The sequence below is a fragment of the Fundulus heteroclitus genome, chromosome 21 (assembly GCF_011125445.2).
Source record: "Fundulus heteroclitus isolate FHET01 chromosome 21, MU-UCD_Fhet_4.1, whole genome shotgun sequence".
Lineage (NCBI taxonomy): Eukaryota > Metazoa > Chordata > Actinopteri > Cyprinodontiformes > Fundulidae > Fundulus > Fundulus heteroclitus.
The window spans coordinates 26,561,725-26,577,611 of NC_046381.1; the positions used below are offsets into that span (position 1 = coordinate 26,561,725).

General features: G+C 40.2%; 1 protein-coding gene across 2 annotated transcripts; it reads left to right on the forward strand.

The window, feature by feature from the left end:
- The first annotated feature begins 9,399 nt into the window (after positions 1 to 9,399).
- On the forward strand, positions 9,400 to 15,641 carry LOC105922260 (serine/threonine-protein kinase pim-1-like). 2 transcript variants are annotated; one of them, XM_021313926.2, is made up of 9 exons: positions 9,400 to 9,582; positions 9,979 to 10,251; positions 10,639 to 10,791; positions 10,940 to 11,034; positions 11,848 to 11,895; positions 11,987 to 12,196; positions 14,399 to 14,576; positions 14,683 to 14,853; positions 14,967 to 15,641. In XM_021313926.2, exons 1-9 carry the CDS (start codon positions 9,528 to 9,530, stop codon positions 15,056 to 15,058), a joined length of 1,275 nt encoding a protein of 424 aa, XP_021169601.2. In that variant the 5' UTR covers positions 9,400 to 9,527; the 3' UTR covers positions 15,059 to 15,641. The 2 variants fall into 2 exon arrangements, with proteins under 2 accessions (XP_021169601.2, XP_021169602.2); XM_021313927.2 differs by lacking the exon at positions 11,848 to 11,895.
- Positions 15,642 to 15,887: the final 246 nt, after the last annotated feature.

Consider the following 15,887-nt stretch of genomic DNA (forward strand, 5'->3'; position numbering starts at 1 on the left):
TTTAAAGAAATTAATGACCACAACCGACATCATCCATCGAAGATTGAGTTCACCTGGAACATCAGAATGATCCATTGTTTAGAACATAATGTGCAATAAAGTTTAGGATCATTTTGCATGCGTGGCGAACAACTTAAATGAAGCAACACTATGCAGTAAAATAAAATGATAAATGCCCTGTGGATACTGCACTACTCCACTTTTCACCCACAGTAAGTGAGGACATAAGGCTGCGTCTCTGACAGGGTGGTCTGCAGTATGGGGACCCCACAGGGAACTCTGCTGGCACCTTTTCTTTTCACCCTCTACTCTGCAGATTTCTCCATCAAGTCCCCAGGATGCCACCTTCAGAAATACCTAGATGACTCAGCCATAGTCGGCCTCATCACAAGTGGGGAGGACTCAGAGTATGGACAGATGACACAAGAGTTTGTGGACTGGTGTCAGGGGAACCGTGTCCTGATCAATGCGGGGAAACCAAGGAACTGATGGTGTGATTCCCCCAGCGCAGACCCACCACAACGACGCTGATCATCCAGGTAGCTAATATTGAGATAGTGGTCTCTTACCTGGGTGTCCACCTGAACAATAAACTAGACTGGAGTCACAACACTGATGGTCTTTTCAGGAAGGTTTCAGAGCAGACTCTAGTTCCTGAGGAGGCTGAGATCTTTTGGAGAGCAGGGGCGCTTCTGAAGACCTTCTGTGCTAACATCAGTCATCATCTATGGTGTGATCTGTTGGAGCAGCAGCTTAACTGTAGCTGAGAGGAAGCAGCTGGATAAACTCATTAGGAGGTCCAGGTCTGTCCTGGGATGCCCCCTGAACCCAGTGCAGGTGGGAGGAGATATGAGGATTGTAGGGAAAATCACATCACTGATGGACAATGTCTCCCACCTCATGCATGGAGCTGCAGCAGAGCTCTTAATAACAGACTGCTGCATCCTAGGGTATTAGAATTGAGGTGGTGAGTATCCCTGACCAGGGTGCACCTGATGTGGGAGTGGTGGTCTAGTGCTTAGAGAGCTGGGGGCTTCAGTCCTAGAGAGGCCCAAACGGTTGGTAGTTTGAATCTCAGTCTGTCAGTGTTGGCCCCTGAGCATATATATATATATTTGATATATTTGATTGCAGATCACACATCCTTCTTCCCAGCTGCTGTTAACACTTTCTAACCACCACTGCTCCCAACAAAATCAGTGACTTGTTTGTATCAGTGCTGTTTTTACAGTCTCTTTCATTTCTGAAAATCGTCTGTTTGTGTTTCTTATGCATAAATATACATACTCACATTCTTACCTTGGACCTCCACGAGCTTGAAGCTAACCGTTTCATCCATCATATCTCAATCATATCTTGCTTCTTATATTAACAGCTTACTGTTAAACTTCTCTTTGGTGTCCATAATCTTTCTCTGCCATGGGGGTCTCAAATCTAACCATAGCATGTCAATCCCCCTAATAAGGACAGCAGCAGTGAATGTGGCATCTAAGTGTTTATATCTACACATCTGAGCTCTTCAAGTCTTGATTAGTCAGTGGTCACAACAGGGCACTACAAGAACTACTTCCTTTCTTACTTCAAAACAAAAGTCCAGTCCCAGATATGTGGGGCCCATCTTAAAGCACTCACTTTCATATCCAGGGCCCCAAACAAAAGCATACGCTTGTTTCATTTGACAAAGCTGCTGCCAGGAACTCTGTTAGCATCTTGATATCAGATCTCATTCCACCCCCTGCAGATGACTGCTGGAATTGACAGAATTAGCAATTAGATTCTGATATCCAGAGCTCTTTCAAAAGAGAAAGCCATTACCAGCTCCACCGCTTGTGAGTTTTATGTTAACTGCCAGACTTGGCAACAAACACACAAACTTCAACAATGCAACAAGTCAGGTAAATGAATATTTTTTTTAGTCAGGCTCTCTCAGTATTTTAAAACAATTTATAGCGCTACAGTCATCCTCTCTTAGATTTGACTCATGATGTGTTTTGTTTTAGCAGTCCAATGAACTGACTCAGAACTAAGTCAATTACATATTTTTTTTCTTTGTGAAATTGGTTTGTATGAAGGACACAGGGCTTATATTTTACCTACTGTCAGGAGCCCCATATGCTCTGTTTAGGGACTACAGAAGAAGTACAAATTTAGTAAAAACGTAGTTATTAGAATAGTTTTGGTTTTGCTTTAGATGGTTATTATATTTCAAGAATGTCCACATTGAAACAAAAGTTCCAAAGGCTATGCAGAGTAACTGATAGATATCATTTACCAAAATTGTCAAATATCATGCATGCTGTGACGATCTGGGCACTGGCTCTGATCTTTTCCTCTGGTCAGCACAGCTGCTCATTCTCCACCCTGGCTGCATTTAGTCCTCATCGGTTCCACCTGTTCTCACCTCCTTTTCATCCCCATGCAGATCAGAAGCCGGTGCCAGATTGTCTCAAGCCACCCGTACGAGCATTCCAGCGTTCTTTATTCTGCCTGTCTGTGTCTGACCTGATTCTGCAGTCCGTTACCGAGCCTGCCTGTTCCCTGTCTGATTCTGCCTGGAGCCTTGACCTCCGTCTGTGAGTAACAGATTCTGCCTTGCCCCTGTGATTACTCTGAGCCTGCCTGTTATCGGACCTGGACCGGACCTGGACCTCGCCTTTCGGATTCCCCTCTCTGTGCTGCCGCTGGATAACTGCCTCTCTGTTATCAGACCCGGACCCCTCTGGATAATGCCCCTGGATTTCCCTGAACGGATCGTCTGCCCGCCTGTGGTCGCTCTACGGCTTCAGTCCTGGAGCCCCGGGCCTGAAGTTATACCCCAAGCCCCGGCGTCCCACTACCAGGTTAGTGATCCAGCCTCCCTCATTCTTGCCCGACACCCCCAGCTGATCACTAACCTGTTGTCTCTGCTGCAGGGAGGTTTCCAGTCTCTGAGCGAGCAGTGAGCTCCGAGTGCCTGCGGTGGCGCATCTTTAATAAACTTGTTTAAAACGTCACTAACCTGTCTGGTTTGAATTCTGGATCCAGTCTTCTGTTTGTTACAGTATGAGTGTTAAAATATACTCAACCAAGGTTTTAGATTCATCAGAGATGGGCTGTTAAGATGTTGTTATGGCACTGCCATATGCAGCTCACTTCCTGAAAATACTGGATCACGTGGCTTAGATTACAGAAACCTGTCACTTTCTCCATGAGGATGGAATCTTTTAAAAAAACGTCTCTTATTTCTCTTTAGTTTTTGACTCATTATTTTATGTTTGTACACAAGCACCCAGCTTTTTCTATTCGGGGTTATGAAATCCTTCCTGTTCTGTGCTATTCCATCTTATCATAAACGTTTTAAAATATTTGAGCTGCATAAGTCAAAACTATTTCTCGGCAATGCAAAGATGCGGGTTCATGAACACAACAGGAGGTGTTTGTGAAAGAGATCACGTTCCTGCCAGTACTGACACTGAGTCCTTCTGTTTGGTCTGGCAAAGGTATATAGCATTGTGCCTTCCTCTCTTTTTCTTGTTTGTGGGTGCAACAATGCAGAGGGTGACTCATTATGTAATGGATGAAGCAAAGAGAAAGCGAGAAAGAAATCCTCCGCTGTGCGCCTCCTTATCTGTGGCTTTTGGAGGGAACAATTTTGCACATCTAGCAAAAACAAGCCTCAGGTTAAGTTTCTGTTGGAGGAAAATACCTAATGGACACATGCATGATTGTTTAAATTAGAATCAGCCATTAATTTAAAATTTTGGAAATGCATAAAGAAACTGAAACTGATTCTAATCATAGCCATCCCTGATCAGTGATTGGCCATTCATTTCCAACTGAATCAGATCTTTTTCCAATCAGTGAGCTTGTCATCACTAAGAGGCTGCGCTGACAGCACTACTCTTCGGTGTGGAAGTCATTACTCCATTAAGAAGACCAATGTAGCACTTTTCAGTTTAAACATGAAGATATAGGTGGCAAAAAAATCTTTAAACTTTTAGAAAGGAAATACCATATAAACAGAAAATGAGTGCTCACCAGTAACAGGGTACTGCATGTATTACAGCAAAGCTGCTTTGTTTTTCCCTTTTAAAGAGCCCAACTATATCTGTCACACAACATGTTGGATTAGCAAATGTTGGTAGTATGTGGAAACTCAGATTTAAGGTAAGGGTATACTAACGCTGCAGGGAATACAGATTTCGCCATTTCTAAATACACATGGTAAAAATGCTAAGCTTGCAAGTCACTAGATAAAATCATGAAGACTCTTTAAAATGTTGCCTTTATCTTTTCTTTGTTTTGAAATACATTCTGTTTAACTGTGAAGCTGGGTAATACTAATTACACTTTATCACACACACAGTGCATTATCATCTTCAGGCCCAGTGTTAACAAGAAATGATCTTAAGTCTCTTGTGTTTAAATGAACGAATGACAACAAATCAAACACTTAACAGCAAACCAGAGCTTTTCGCCCTCACATAATTAAGCTGAACACATCTGCCAATTATTTAAAGGGATCTGAGGGAGAAAAATATTCTTACATGTTCACGGTGTAACTTTTGCCTGGTAAATGTTTTATAAAATCGGAGATCAGACATTTTTAATGACATTTCACCAATACACTTTTATTACATTCACAGCCAACCGATCTGGGGAAACCAGAACATACTAATTCAAAAGGGAACTTTTATATACACCAGAAAAGCTCTTTTCTCTGGATGTTCTTGCTGTTGGAGCCTTATATAACGGTTTGATTTAATGTTTTCAGTCTGAAGGTTAAATACATGTTTTCCATGTTTATGAAAGCTTTGGTAAAGTGATGTAACTGCAGTACTTACAGTACTTACTGTAACACTTAATGTCTGTGATGAATGCTGCTGATGCTGAGATGAGCCCAGAGTACTGTGAGAAATGTATAAATCAATCCTAATGTCCGGTCCTCTCCATCTGAAGGTTCTCTGATCTATTGAATAATGTTAATTAATTGTGGAAAGTAGTGGATCATATATAACTGATTATTTTATAAAATGGGGCAGCAAAGACCAAAACATAGGGAATAAAAAAAATGAGGCTACCTCAGGCCCATGCACGCTCCCTGCAGAAACCCCATGTGATGAAAGCAAAAAGGTTTTCATCTACGTGATGTGTGAAAGTGACAGATGTCATATAGAAGCACCTCTGGTCCAACCAGAAAAGTAAAATGTAATATCATCCTGTGCATGCTGTGTGATTGGCTCTACTGTATATCTCAACAGGATGGTCTCTAATGGTGAAAATCTGTATGTACCTGGTGAAAGTTAATATAAAACAGAACATATATATATATATATATTAGGGCTGGGCAACGATTAAAATATTTAATCGCGATTAATCGCACTGATTAATCGCGATTAATCGCGATTAATCGCGATTAATCGCATTGTATTTACAAACTCCAAGAATGAATTCAAAAGTAGTGTAAAGAGCACTTTTATTTTAATGTTCTGCTGCCATATGAACAAAAGTGTTGTAACATTTGTAGCACTTATCAGTAACACATATTTAGTGTAAAGCTCAACTTAAACATGTAAAACAAAAAATAGCAATAATAATAAATTAAAGCTTATTGCCACTGACAGGGAATTCTCTTTATGGGGAAAAAATCTACCAAAAACAGGCAATTTCTGAGGTAACAGCAGGGAGCAGCATTACCATTTTATGTTCAATACCAAAGTTTAACTTGGCAGTGGTTCCAACTAACTTGTTTCTGTCATATTCGTTGCTGGAAGAACTTTAAACTGAAATGCTTGCTAACTCGATATGCTTGCGTTTATTTGACGTTAACACGCGTTTTTTTGTTGTTGCTTTCTCGCGCGCATATAGTGAATGGCAGGGGGAAAACAGGCAAAAATACATGGATACTTTGAAACGAGAAGCGACTTCACCGACGGCGTCGATGCAGACCCCCCCGCTCCGCTCCGCACAAAACTTGTTCCGGCCGCCAACTCACCGCCTCGCCTCGCCTAAGCTCGCTCGCGGTACCTGCGGGAAACACCGCCTTCCGCATGTCAGCTGTGTTTTTTTCCGGCCAGCACCTTTCTTCCTCTTTGAATCTGAGGCTGGGCTGACAGCGAGGTTATTGGCGCATTATCGCCACCTACTGTTCTGATTCAAACCCCTACACCGCAGCAACAGACCTTTACAAAATAAAAGCATGTGACCAACATGCGTTAACGCGCGTTAAAGAAAATATCGCCGTTAATAGTCTAATGAGTTAACGCGAAATTAACGCGTTAACTTGCCCAGCCCTAATATATATATATATATATATATATATATATATATATATATATATATATATATATATATATATATGAACAATGTCACTGGGCTGCTGAGATTTTATTTTGACACCACCTATTTACATACCCTTAGAATTAAAACTATGTGGTGCTCTCCATACTGCAGGATGTTGAGGTCTGAGCAGCATACAGAAGCTTTATATTTTGTAAAGTATTATTGAAATTCCTATCTAAAATCATCATATAGAGCAGTTTTCCACTGCCTCATGTCTAGCTGAGAGACATTTTCCTCCCATTACGGTGTGCCATAAAGGCCATTTCGTATCCAGAACGCTCATTCTCAAACCAGTTCAGTTCGGGTACCCTTGCACTTTGTTGCTGTGTTGAGAGCCGACACCCGTTTCCACCAGTTCTGGGAACCAAAGGTAACCACGCTACGCATAGAAATGTATTTGTTTATTTTTTGTTTTAACATTATAGGCACTGTTAAACCTCATGAGAAGAGCTGCTGCTCAGAGGTGTCAAGTAAATGAGTACGTTTCAATTAATCATTCATTTTGACAACACTGTACATACAAGGATAATTGTTATAAGAGGGTAATGCACTCATTTCCATGTCCATTTTGTTATCTTACATTTGTTGCCCTCTTCAGTTCCTGTAGATATGCTTGAATATTTATTTACATTCCAATAATAACAATTAAAAGGTTATTGATAATATGTCTCTGAAGTTTGAGTTTGTTCACCAATACTTTAGGGCAACCAGACATCAGATTTGCTGCTCCATGAAACCCATGTTAATGCTCAGCATTGCACCTATATGGACCTTTAATATATTAGCATTTTATTAAATGGTTTGTGTTCAATCATATTCAATGAATGTCAATGGACATATATGTGAGTCATCTATATGATTATTGGGGTGGTGGCCTAGTGGTTAGAGCACTCTGCTTGTGTCCTGAAGATTCTGGGTTCAATGCTCGGTCCCTGAGCAAGACCCTTAACCCCAGATTGCTCCCAGACCGCCACACAGTGGCAGCTCACTGCTCCCCAAGGGGATGGGTTAAATGCAGAGAACAATGTTCACTGGAATGTATGTTGGATGTAGCAATAATGGCCTTTAGAAAAAAAATAAAAAAGAAATATATATATATATATATATATATATATATATATATATATATATATATATATATATATATAGACACACACACACATTTAATGGGAACCTTGTAAAACTCACTAAATGCCTGTGTGAAACATTATCCGATTTCTCCCACCTCATGCATGGAGCTGCTGGAGAGCTCTTAGTGACTACTGCTGCATCCTAGGTTATTAGAATTGAGGTGGTGAGTATCCCTGCCTGGAGACCGGGGTTAGATTTCCCAATGGGTGGAGGGGAGAACATCTGATGTGGGAGTGGTGGTCTAGTGGTTAGAGGGCTGGGGGCTTCAGTCCTAGAGAGGCCCAAAAGGTTGGTAGTTTGAATCTCAGTCTGTCAGTGTTGGTCCCAGACAGGGTTGTCCACTCACTCTCATCTGAAAAACTGGAGCTGCCAGTAAGCTTAGTACGCGGCTCCTTAGGGCCCCATGATCCCTAGGGGCCCACGAGATTGATGCACTGTAAACTGTTGCTCCACTGCCTGTGAGAAAAACCATAAAACCTGTATGTTCATCGTGGAATTTGGATCAAGCAGCAGCTGCTCAAACATTATATCTGATTATGTATCTAATAAAGCAAGGACAGCCACAACTTGATGATCATTTCTATTAACAAGAGCAGACATTTTAAAAGGAATGTGATTTTGTTTTTAGTATTTTTTTTAAATTTAGACTTATAAACTATATTCTCATATACATTTAATTTTATTTATATTTTTTTATATTATTTTCTTATCTCTGTAGGGTTTAATTTGTTGCTCATTGGCTTTTATTTTTGTAAATACTTTTTTAAACCTTGCTTTTTTTATGTCTTTAAATAAGGAGTTGGATGTTTTGTTTTAAAGAGTTCTATTTCACATTTCAGTTTTTTGTCTTATATGGCTTGTTACCTGTTTATAATTTAAAGAATAAAATAACAACATGCAATAATCTTTTATTGCATTCCATTTTACTCTGTACGGTGGTTACTATGTATTTTACGTAAAACTTTATGTTTAGAGCCATTTAGTGGTCAAATGAAGTTAATATGATACAACAAGTGTCAACACAAAGTACTGTTTAGACCAACAAATGGTAACTGGACTACTTATATTGTTTGTTTCTAGCCAACCAGGCTGCTCAAAGTGCTTTACAACACAATATGTGCCCTCATTTACCCATCCACTCATGCATTCATACATGTCCAGTGAGTGTGCTCAGTTAGTTAACTATGATACTCCAAGTTTTGCATAGAATATATAGTTGCATACAGCATTTATTTTTCATTATGTTCAACTGTTTACTTATAAAAAAGCAGGGATTCCGAACAAATTCTGCTTGAGACCTCTAAATATCCAGGTCTGGGCCTGACTGTTTGATATAATTATAGAATTAATTTGGCCTGACACAAGCAATCAACCAGCTATGGTTGCCAGAACAGGACACATGAAGTATAAGTCTGTAATAATTGCTTCATTCTTGGACCAGTTAAAAATATTAGCTGCTGAGCTTCTGTGGTACTGAAAACTAAAATCACACAAAGAAGTTTGAAATAAGGTAATTCACTGTGTCAAGCAAATACTGCTGCTAATTGGGGTTCTGATGTACAGTAGTTGGGCATTGAATTATTCATAAATAAATATAATCTTATTCACTTTTACAAACATTATTTGTTAAAAAAATACCAAAAGAACAGTTAAAGATATACATTCTATTGCTTTTTTTTTTTTACAGGAAATAAAAAGCAGTTAAGATTCCTGCGTGGCTCCAGCATTTTAGATTCATTCCTCAAACACACTCTTCCCTGGAAAGCTGACTCCAAATAATTTTTTTTATTTTTTATTTTTTATTTTAGGGATCTTTCTGTGTTCTGTAGGTTAGATTTAAGCTTGAACCCACATGTGGGAGGGTTGCTAGGCAACATCACCTACCTTTTTAAAAACCGTGTCCTTAGTATTCTAGAATGTCCTTTTGATGTCACAGTTGTGTCACAACCTAACATTCTGAGTGGAGCTCAGTAATCTCTCAGAGTTCTCTGACAGAGCAGCACAAAGCTGCCAGAGTTCAAACCGCCGTCACTTTCAGGTGAACTGATGGTCGCTGAAATCTACCCAAAACAAACATGGACAAAGAATCGAAAAAGAAGCGTAAAACTCCAGCCCGCAGGAAAAAAGACGGTAACTGAGTTCATGAGTTTCACTCAAAATGACTGGAAAATGTTTATTTTTCAGTTTGTAGAGAGCAAGAGAGACTTTTGTGGATTTCAAAAGTTAGTTCGTTATACTTTCTGAGTGACAGTCAGCTTATATTTGTGTCTTTAACAAAGACTTAGTGTTTTTACCATTCAGGTTTTCTGTGTGATAAATCTTCTCTGGTTGAGAACATTGATATATGTAGATCGCTGTTAGCTTCTCCCAGAAGCCTGGATCTTGGGACAAATGAGTTAAAGGTTGAGCAGTTTGTGTAATAAAGTCCCTGATCAGGTTTCAGTGTGTGAGGGGATGCAGAAATACCAAATATTTGACAAATTAAAAAAATAAAATAATAATTCTTCCTGATTTCTGTTGCTTTAGAGTGCCAGAGCAACATGACGCCACATAATCCAGAGTCTGCCAAGGACGGCCGACCAAAGAAAAGAAAAAGAACTGATAGTAGAGAAGATGAGACCCCCAGAAAAAGGATCAGAGTGTCTGAGGAGGCCGGACCCTCCACTAGGAGCCAGGACAGGAACGGGGTGGGGAGGAAAGTGAAAGACGAAGTGGGACCTTCACCGCTGGCCAAGAAGAGGAAGAGGGGACCCCCGGAGCAGGAGTCTGCATCCTCCCCAGTGGACATCATCAGCACAGGTTGGCTGCTTTTGGTGAAACTATTTTCACATTTTCTCACCTTACAATAACAAACTGTGATGTTTTTATTGGGGTTTTATGTGATATGCAGCTGTAACCTGCACAGAAATCAGATTGGATCACAAAGGCCGAATACAGACACTCGCCACTCTTTACAGCTTTTTATTTGAATAAACATTTTGACTCCTTTATATTGAGAATACAATGTGTTTTATTGAGATTTAATATGTTGCCCAACTCTAACCACAGACAGTAACTTGTCAAAAATGTGTATAAATAGTTTTACAAGCAACTATGAGTCTCATCTTTCTGTCAGGATATTTCAGTCTAATGGTAACTGAATGTTCAAATGTTCATGTTGTCACTTTGGGATGTTTTTATTGTTAGTGTCCAGCAGCTCAGACCCGGTACCTGATAGTACAGAAACAAGAGTTTTAAGGAAGAGGAATCCGAAGAGGAAGGCTGAGGACCCTGAAGAACCACAGAGAAGGAAGAAGAGGAAGACAAAGAGAAAAGTAGAGCCAGTGGATTCCCAACTAGGTCAGAATTTAAGTGGTGATAGATTTGTAACATCAGCATTTATTATGAGACAGAACAAAGACGCGAGGGTTATTAGATCTGAGGTAAAATCAGTGAACAGGGTTTTATTCTGGTGCTTTGTGAAACTCAAAGCTGTTTATGTGTTCAGTTGAATTTCAGGAAAAATATGTTGAGCTGCATGAAATAGGAAAGGGAGGCTTTGGATCTGTGAATGCAGGCTATCGATGGAATGATAAATTACCTGTAAGTGTACACACACACACACACACACACACACATACACACACACACACACACACACACACACACACATTGAAAAAACAAGGTGAGGGCCGTGCCTTGACTTCCATTTCTTTTCAACCCTTTCTATGGCCTAACCCTGACCCTAAACCTAATTGACACTTCGTCCTAAACTTAATCCTTAGGTTTAGGGTGTAAAATGTCACAAGAGCAAACACACACATACACAGTCATTTTTGGTCTATGTTATTGTGACTACGTTATTGTGTTATTGTTTTCTTACTCGTAGTCAGTAGGAGTCAGAGTTTGTAGAAATATGCTAAGATCATCCCAACGGTGGAAGGCGCTATTTCAGCTGATTTTAGCAAATAGAAAAATGAAAGTGAAAATATTCATATCTGTGGGATTACAACTCTATATTAGTTGAATTTAATTAACTGTAGTTTCACAGGAGACATTTGAGAAGTTTCTAACTTTTTACCAGCCAAATGAGGCTTATGTTACTACTCTAAAGTTAAACATGATTGAAAATGTCCCCTGCAACATAAAAGATGTTAAGTTTGTCCAGAACTCATAGTTAATTTAGCAGCATCCCTGTAAACTCACAGTCAGCTCATCCAGCTTAGTCACAGGTGATGATGCAGATTGATACAGCCATCAACCTTAACCCAGATTAACTTTAGTGGAGCAATATGGGCGTTGTTCATAGAGCTATTACTGATAACAATTGTCACAGAATCTGACTTTGAAAAATGTGAAATCCCGCTTTAAGTATATCCCCAACATGCTAACCGGAGTTTTGTTGCTTTCTTGTAGGTAGCTATCAAACACATCTCAAAAGAAAATGCCTACCTCACACATGAGGTAAGTGAGCAACACCACCTAAAACTGGTTTTATTTATTTCTTAATTCCAGATGCATTCTGAGTTGTCTCATGTTTGTTTGGATGTTTCAGGATGAAAATGGCGAGGAAGTGGCCTTGGAGGTGGCTGTCATGTTAAAACTGAGGGCTGTAACAGAGGGGCATTCAGCCATAGTGGCCCTGCTGGACTGGTATGATCTGGACCAGGAGCTGATTTTAGTGATGGAGAGGCCCATGCCTACTGACAACCTTTTAGTCTACCTTAGTGAAAACGGAGATACCCTAAATGAGAAACAGGCCAAGGTAAACTGCTGCATGGAGTTTGGTTGTTTGTGTTTTAAACATATTGTTTTGATTTTCAAACTCAATTTGACTAAAGTCAGACCCATGAAATACAGTACTGTGCCAAATGGTAAATGGACTGAATTTATTTAACACTTTTCTAGTCATCTTGATCACTCAAAGTGCCTTACACTAGAACCACATTCACCAAATTCCAGTCACTGAGGTGCACACATTCATACACCATTATGCAGCTCAATAGGCAACTTGGGTTAAGTGCCTTGCCCAGGGGCACATGGAAATGTGACAGGAAGAAGCTGGAATGAAACCTGTAGCCTTCCTATTGCAAAATCACTTCTGTACCCAGCGAGCCACAGACACACCAAAACATTGAACTTTTTTTTTCAAGTCACAGCCACAGGCTTTAATTTATTTTATTGAGATTTTATGTTTCAGACCAACACAAAGTAGGGCATCATTTAGAACTAGAATGACAAGGAAACACTATTTTCAGTTTTTCTTACAAACAAAGATCTGAAAAGTTTGGGCAACATGTGTATTGTGCCCAACTCTGCTTCCCCTAAATAAAATCCAGGGCAATAAATTAAACATCACTTAGAAAGTGATTTCTGCAGAGATAAAGTTGTGAACAAGTTCAAAGAAAGTCAGGGTTTATGAAACAATATCCAAAGCTTTGATTGTCGGAAAAGAGCAATGTTCGATCCATCATGTGAGGACAGGGAGACTATAGGTTCGTTCCAAAAAAAAAAAAGAAAAAAGGTTTGTTTCATTTATCCTTGGTAGTCAGAATTACTGACCTTCAAGTTTTAAATTTTAACATGAATGGCCCCTCAAGTCAGAATTACAAGTTGGAAAGTCTGTGCAACAAGATCATACCAGACTTTCGCATCCATAACGGCTGCTACAGATAATATGTTGTTCTTTGACTGGTTTTAGCAGTTCTTTAGCAGCCAGTTGCACACAAACTGCTTTTCAGTGCTCTTAAGACGGGATGTTTCAGTGCAGTTCTTTTAATTCACAAAACACTCCGCAGAACAGTGTTGTGTTGTCATTGAAATAGTTTTAACAACAGTGGCCGTAGTGGCTAAACGAGCAATGAAGAGTTGTTTCATGTTCAGTTTAACAGTTCAGCATGGCTTATACAAAAGACCAGGATTTTGCAGCAAAATGCAACTTTGAAACACATTCCTGAAACTCAGGTTGGCTGTATTTGTAAGTTTAACAATGGCTTTTGTGTGAGTGTCCATGTTTTTTTCCTACTGTGTGACAAGAAGGAAACTGGAACACAAAAAGGGCAGAGATGACATAATCTACAATTTGTTAGTTTCAAGTCAAACGGAACGCACCGCATGACACCACTGCAGACCTACCAAGACATGATCACTTATCTAAACTGTCCAACAAACATAGAGTTAATCAGAGAAGTAGCCGAGAAGAGCATGCTAACTCTGGAGGAACAGCACAGATCCACAGCTTATTGTGGTGGCAGCATCATGCTGAAGGGATGTTTTCTATAAGCACGCACAAAGAAGCTGGTCGGAGTTAATAGGAAGATGAAAGGAGGGCGCTTGTGGCACAGCGGGTAGCATGACCCATATACGGAGGTCTTAGTCCTCGACGCAGTTGATCCGGGTTCGAGTCCGACCCGCGGTCTCCCCCCCTCTTCCTCCCCATTCCTGTCAGCCCACTGTCATAAAAAAGTGAGCAACTAGAGCTGCAAAAAAGGAAGAGCTAAATACCAAGCAATCCTGAAAGAAAACCTATTAAAGGCTGCAGAAGAGTTTAGACTGTGGCTGAGTTTTGTCTTCCAGCAGGACAATGACCATAAACATACAGCCAAGAGTTACAATAGAAGGGTTTAGATTAATCAATTAAAATCCACACCTAAATCCAATCGGGAAATTTAGAAACTTGCTGTTCACAGACCTTCTCCAACCAGGGACTGAACTTAAGATATTTTTTCAAAGATCAGAGTACTGAACGAAGCTTTTAGTCGTTAGATATCCAGAGTTGGTCTAGACACACCACAGAACAAAAGGGTAGCTCCCAAAAAATACATGCATTGAAGTTTGTGAAGATGAAAAAAAATGTGGCAAAATTCAACAGATATGAACACTTTACAAAGCATTGTATTCCTCCGCATTTTCAAATTAGTTATCAAGCTCTACAGTTTCTGACCTTCACATGTATTTTTTCTTTCAGTCGCTTCTGAAACAGCTGGTGGAAGCTGCGATTTACCTTCAGAATGCAAACATCTTACACAGAGACATCAAGATTGAAAATATCCTCATTGAGATTGGCCCAGAAGCCCCACGAATCTTTCTCATAGACTTTGGTTTAAGCTGCTTTGATGACATAAAGGAACATGAACTTTTCTGTGGTACGACTGACCCTCATAACTTGTTTCTTTCTTATTTAACTATGCTATTTAAAAAAATAGCTAATTTTTCTTCTTCTTCTTTATCGGATTCTTACACATCTTCAAGGTACTCTCGATCACATCCCAGCGGACTGGTACACCCGCTGCACATACTGTGCAGAACCAACAACAGTGTGGCAGCTGGGAGTGGTCCTGTTTGAAGTACTCCACGGCGCTCGGTTCGAGACCACCAGCTTTATTGCTCAAGAGATTGAGATCAGTGAAGGGCTTTCTAAGGGTGAAGCAAGCACTTGTCCAAAAAGCTCACAGCATGTGTAAACATGTCCTCTGTCAGTCTGCTTGACCGCTCCTGCTCTTCTCATTGTTGCTCTTTGTCCTCTGACCCTCCAGACTGCCAGGACTTTTTGAGAAAGTGTCTGATGGTTGAGCCTGAGGACCGTTCCACCCTGGAGGAGCTGCTGTGCCACCCATGGTTTTCGTAAACCGCACACACACACACACACACACACACACACACAAACACACACACACACACACACACCCTTGTTTAAAATACAAGGTGAAGGCTGTACCTTGACTTCCATTAATTTGCTTTTGCTTTCTATGCCCATAACCTGAACCCACCCTAACCCTAAATCTAAACTCAAACCACATCTTAGCCCTTAACCTAACCATTAGCTCAATTTGCACTGTGAGGACCCTTGACAATGCCAATTTGTCCACACAACGTTGGTCTACTGTCAGTTTTTGTCCTCACAACAATAGTTATATATGCCCACAACAATTTCATACTTTACTTTGAGGTTTTAACATTTCTTTGGTAAAGTCTAATTAGGGGTGGGATGTGTGGCAGTGAGAAAAACTGTAGGGTTCTGGTTAGGGTTAATAGTAAAGTAAATTACAAAACGGAGTCTGATGGGTTTTCTCCGGGTGCTCCGGTTTTCTCCCCAATCCAGAAATCATGCATGTTTTATATTTGCTTAGTTTTCACTTTTCTCCGGGAGCTCCGGTTTCTTAGTTGAAACAAGATCAATAAGGTTAATTACAGATTTGTGTATTTGCACCAGCTGCTCATGTTTGTGCCAACAAGAGGCCAAATCATGGCTGTGGCCTTTCGGTATGAAGTTTGCAAGTATTTTTATATGTGTGTGTGTGTGTGTGTGTTGAAGCTACATTTTCATGCATAGATATATGTGTATTTGCAGTTGCATAGAAGTGTAAGCTTTCTTCTTTCTTGCCTGTTTGCTATTACTTTTGCCTCTGTTGTTGTTAATCATCCGTTGTCAGCCAACACCAACTAACCAGAAACGA

Bases quoted from the DNA above. Each gene is read 5' to 3' on its own strand.
- LOC105922260 (XM_021313926.2), top strand. From the start codon at position 9,528: ATGGACAAAGAATCGAAAAAGAAGCGTAAAACTCCAGCCCGCAGGAAA. The intron at 14,577-14,682 runs GTACGACTGACC...CACATCTTCAAG, and splicing joins GGAACATGAACTTTTCTGTG to GTACTCTCGATCACATCCCA. The intron at 14,854-14,966 runs GTGAAGCAAGCA...CTGACCCTCCAG, and splicing joins CAGTGAAGGGCTTTCTAAGG to ACTGCCAGGACTTTTTGAGA.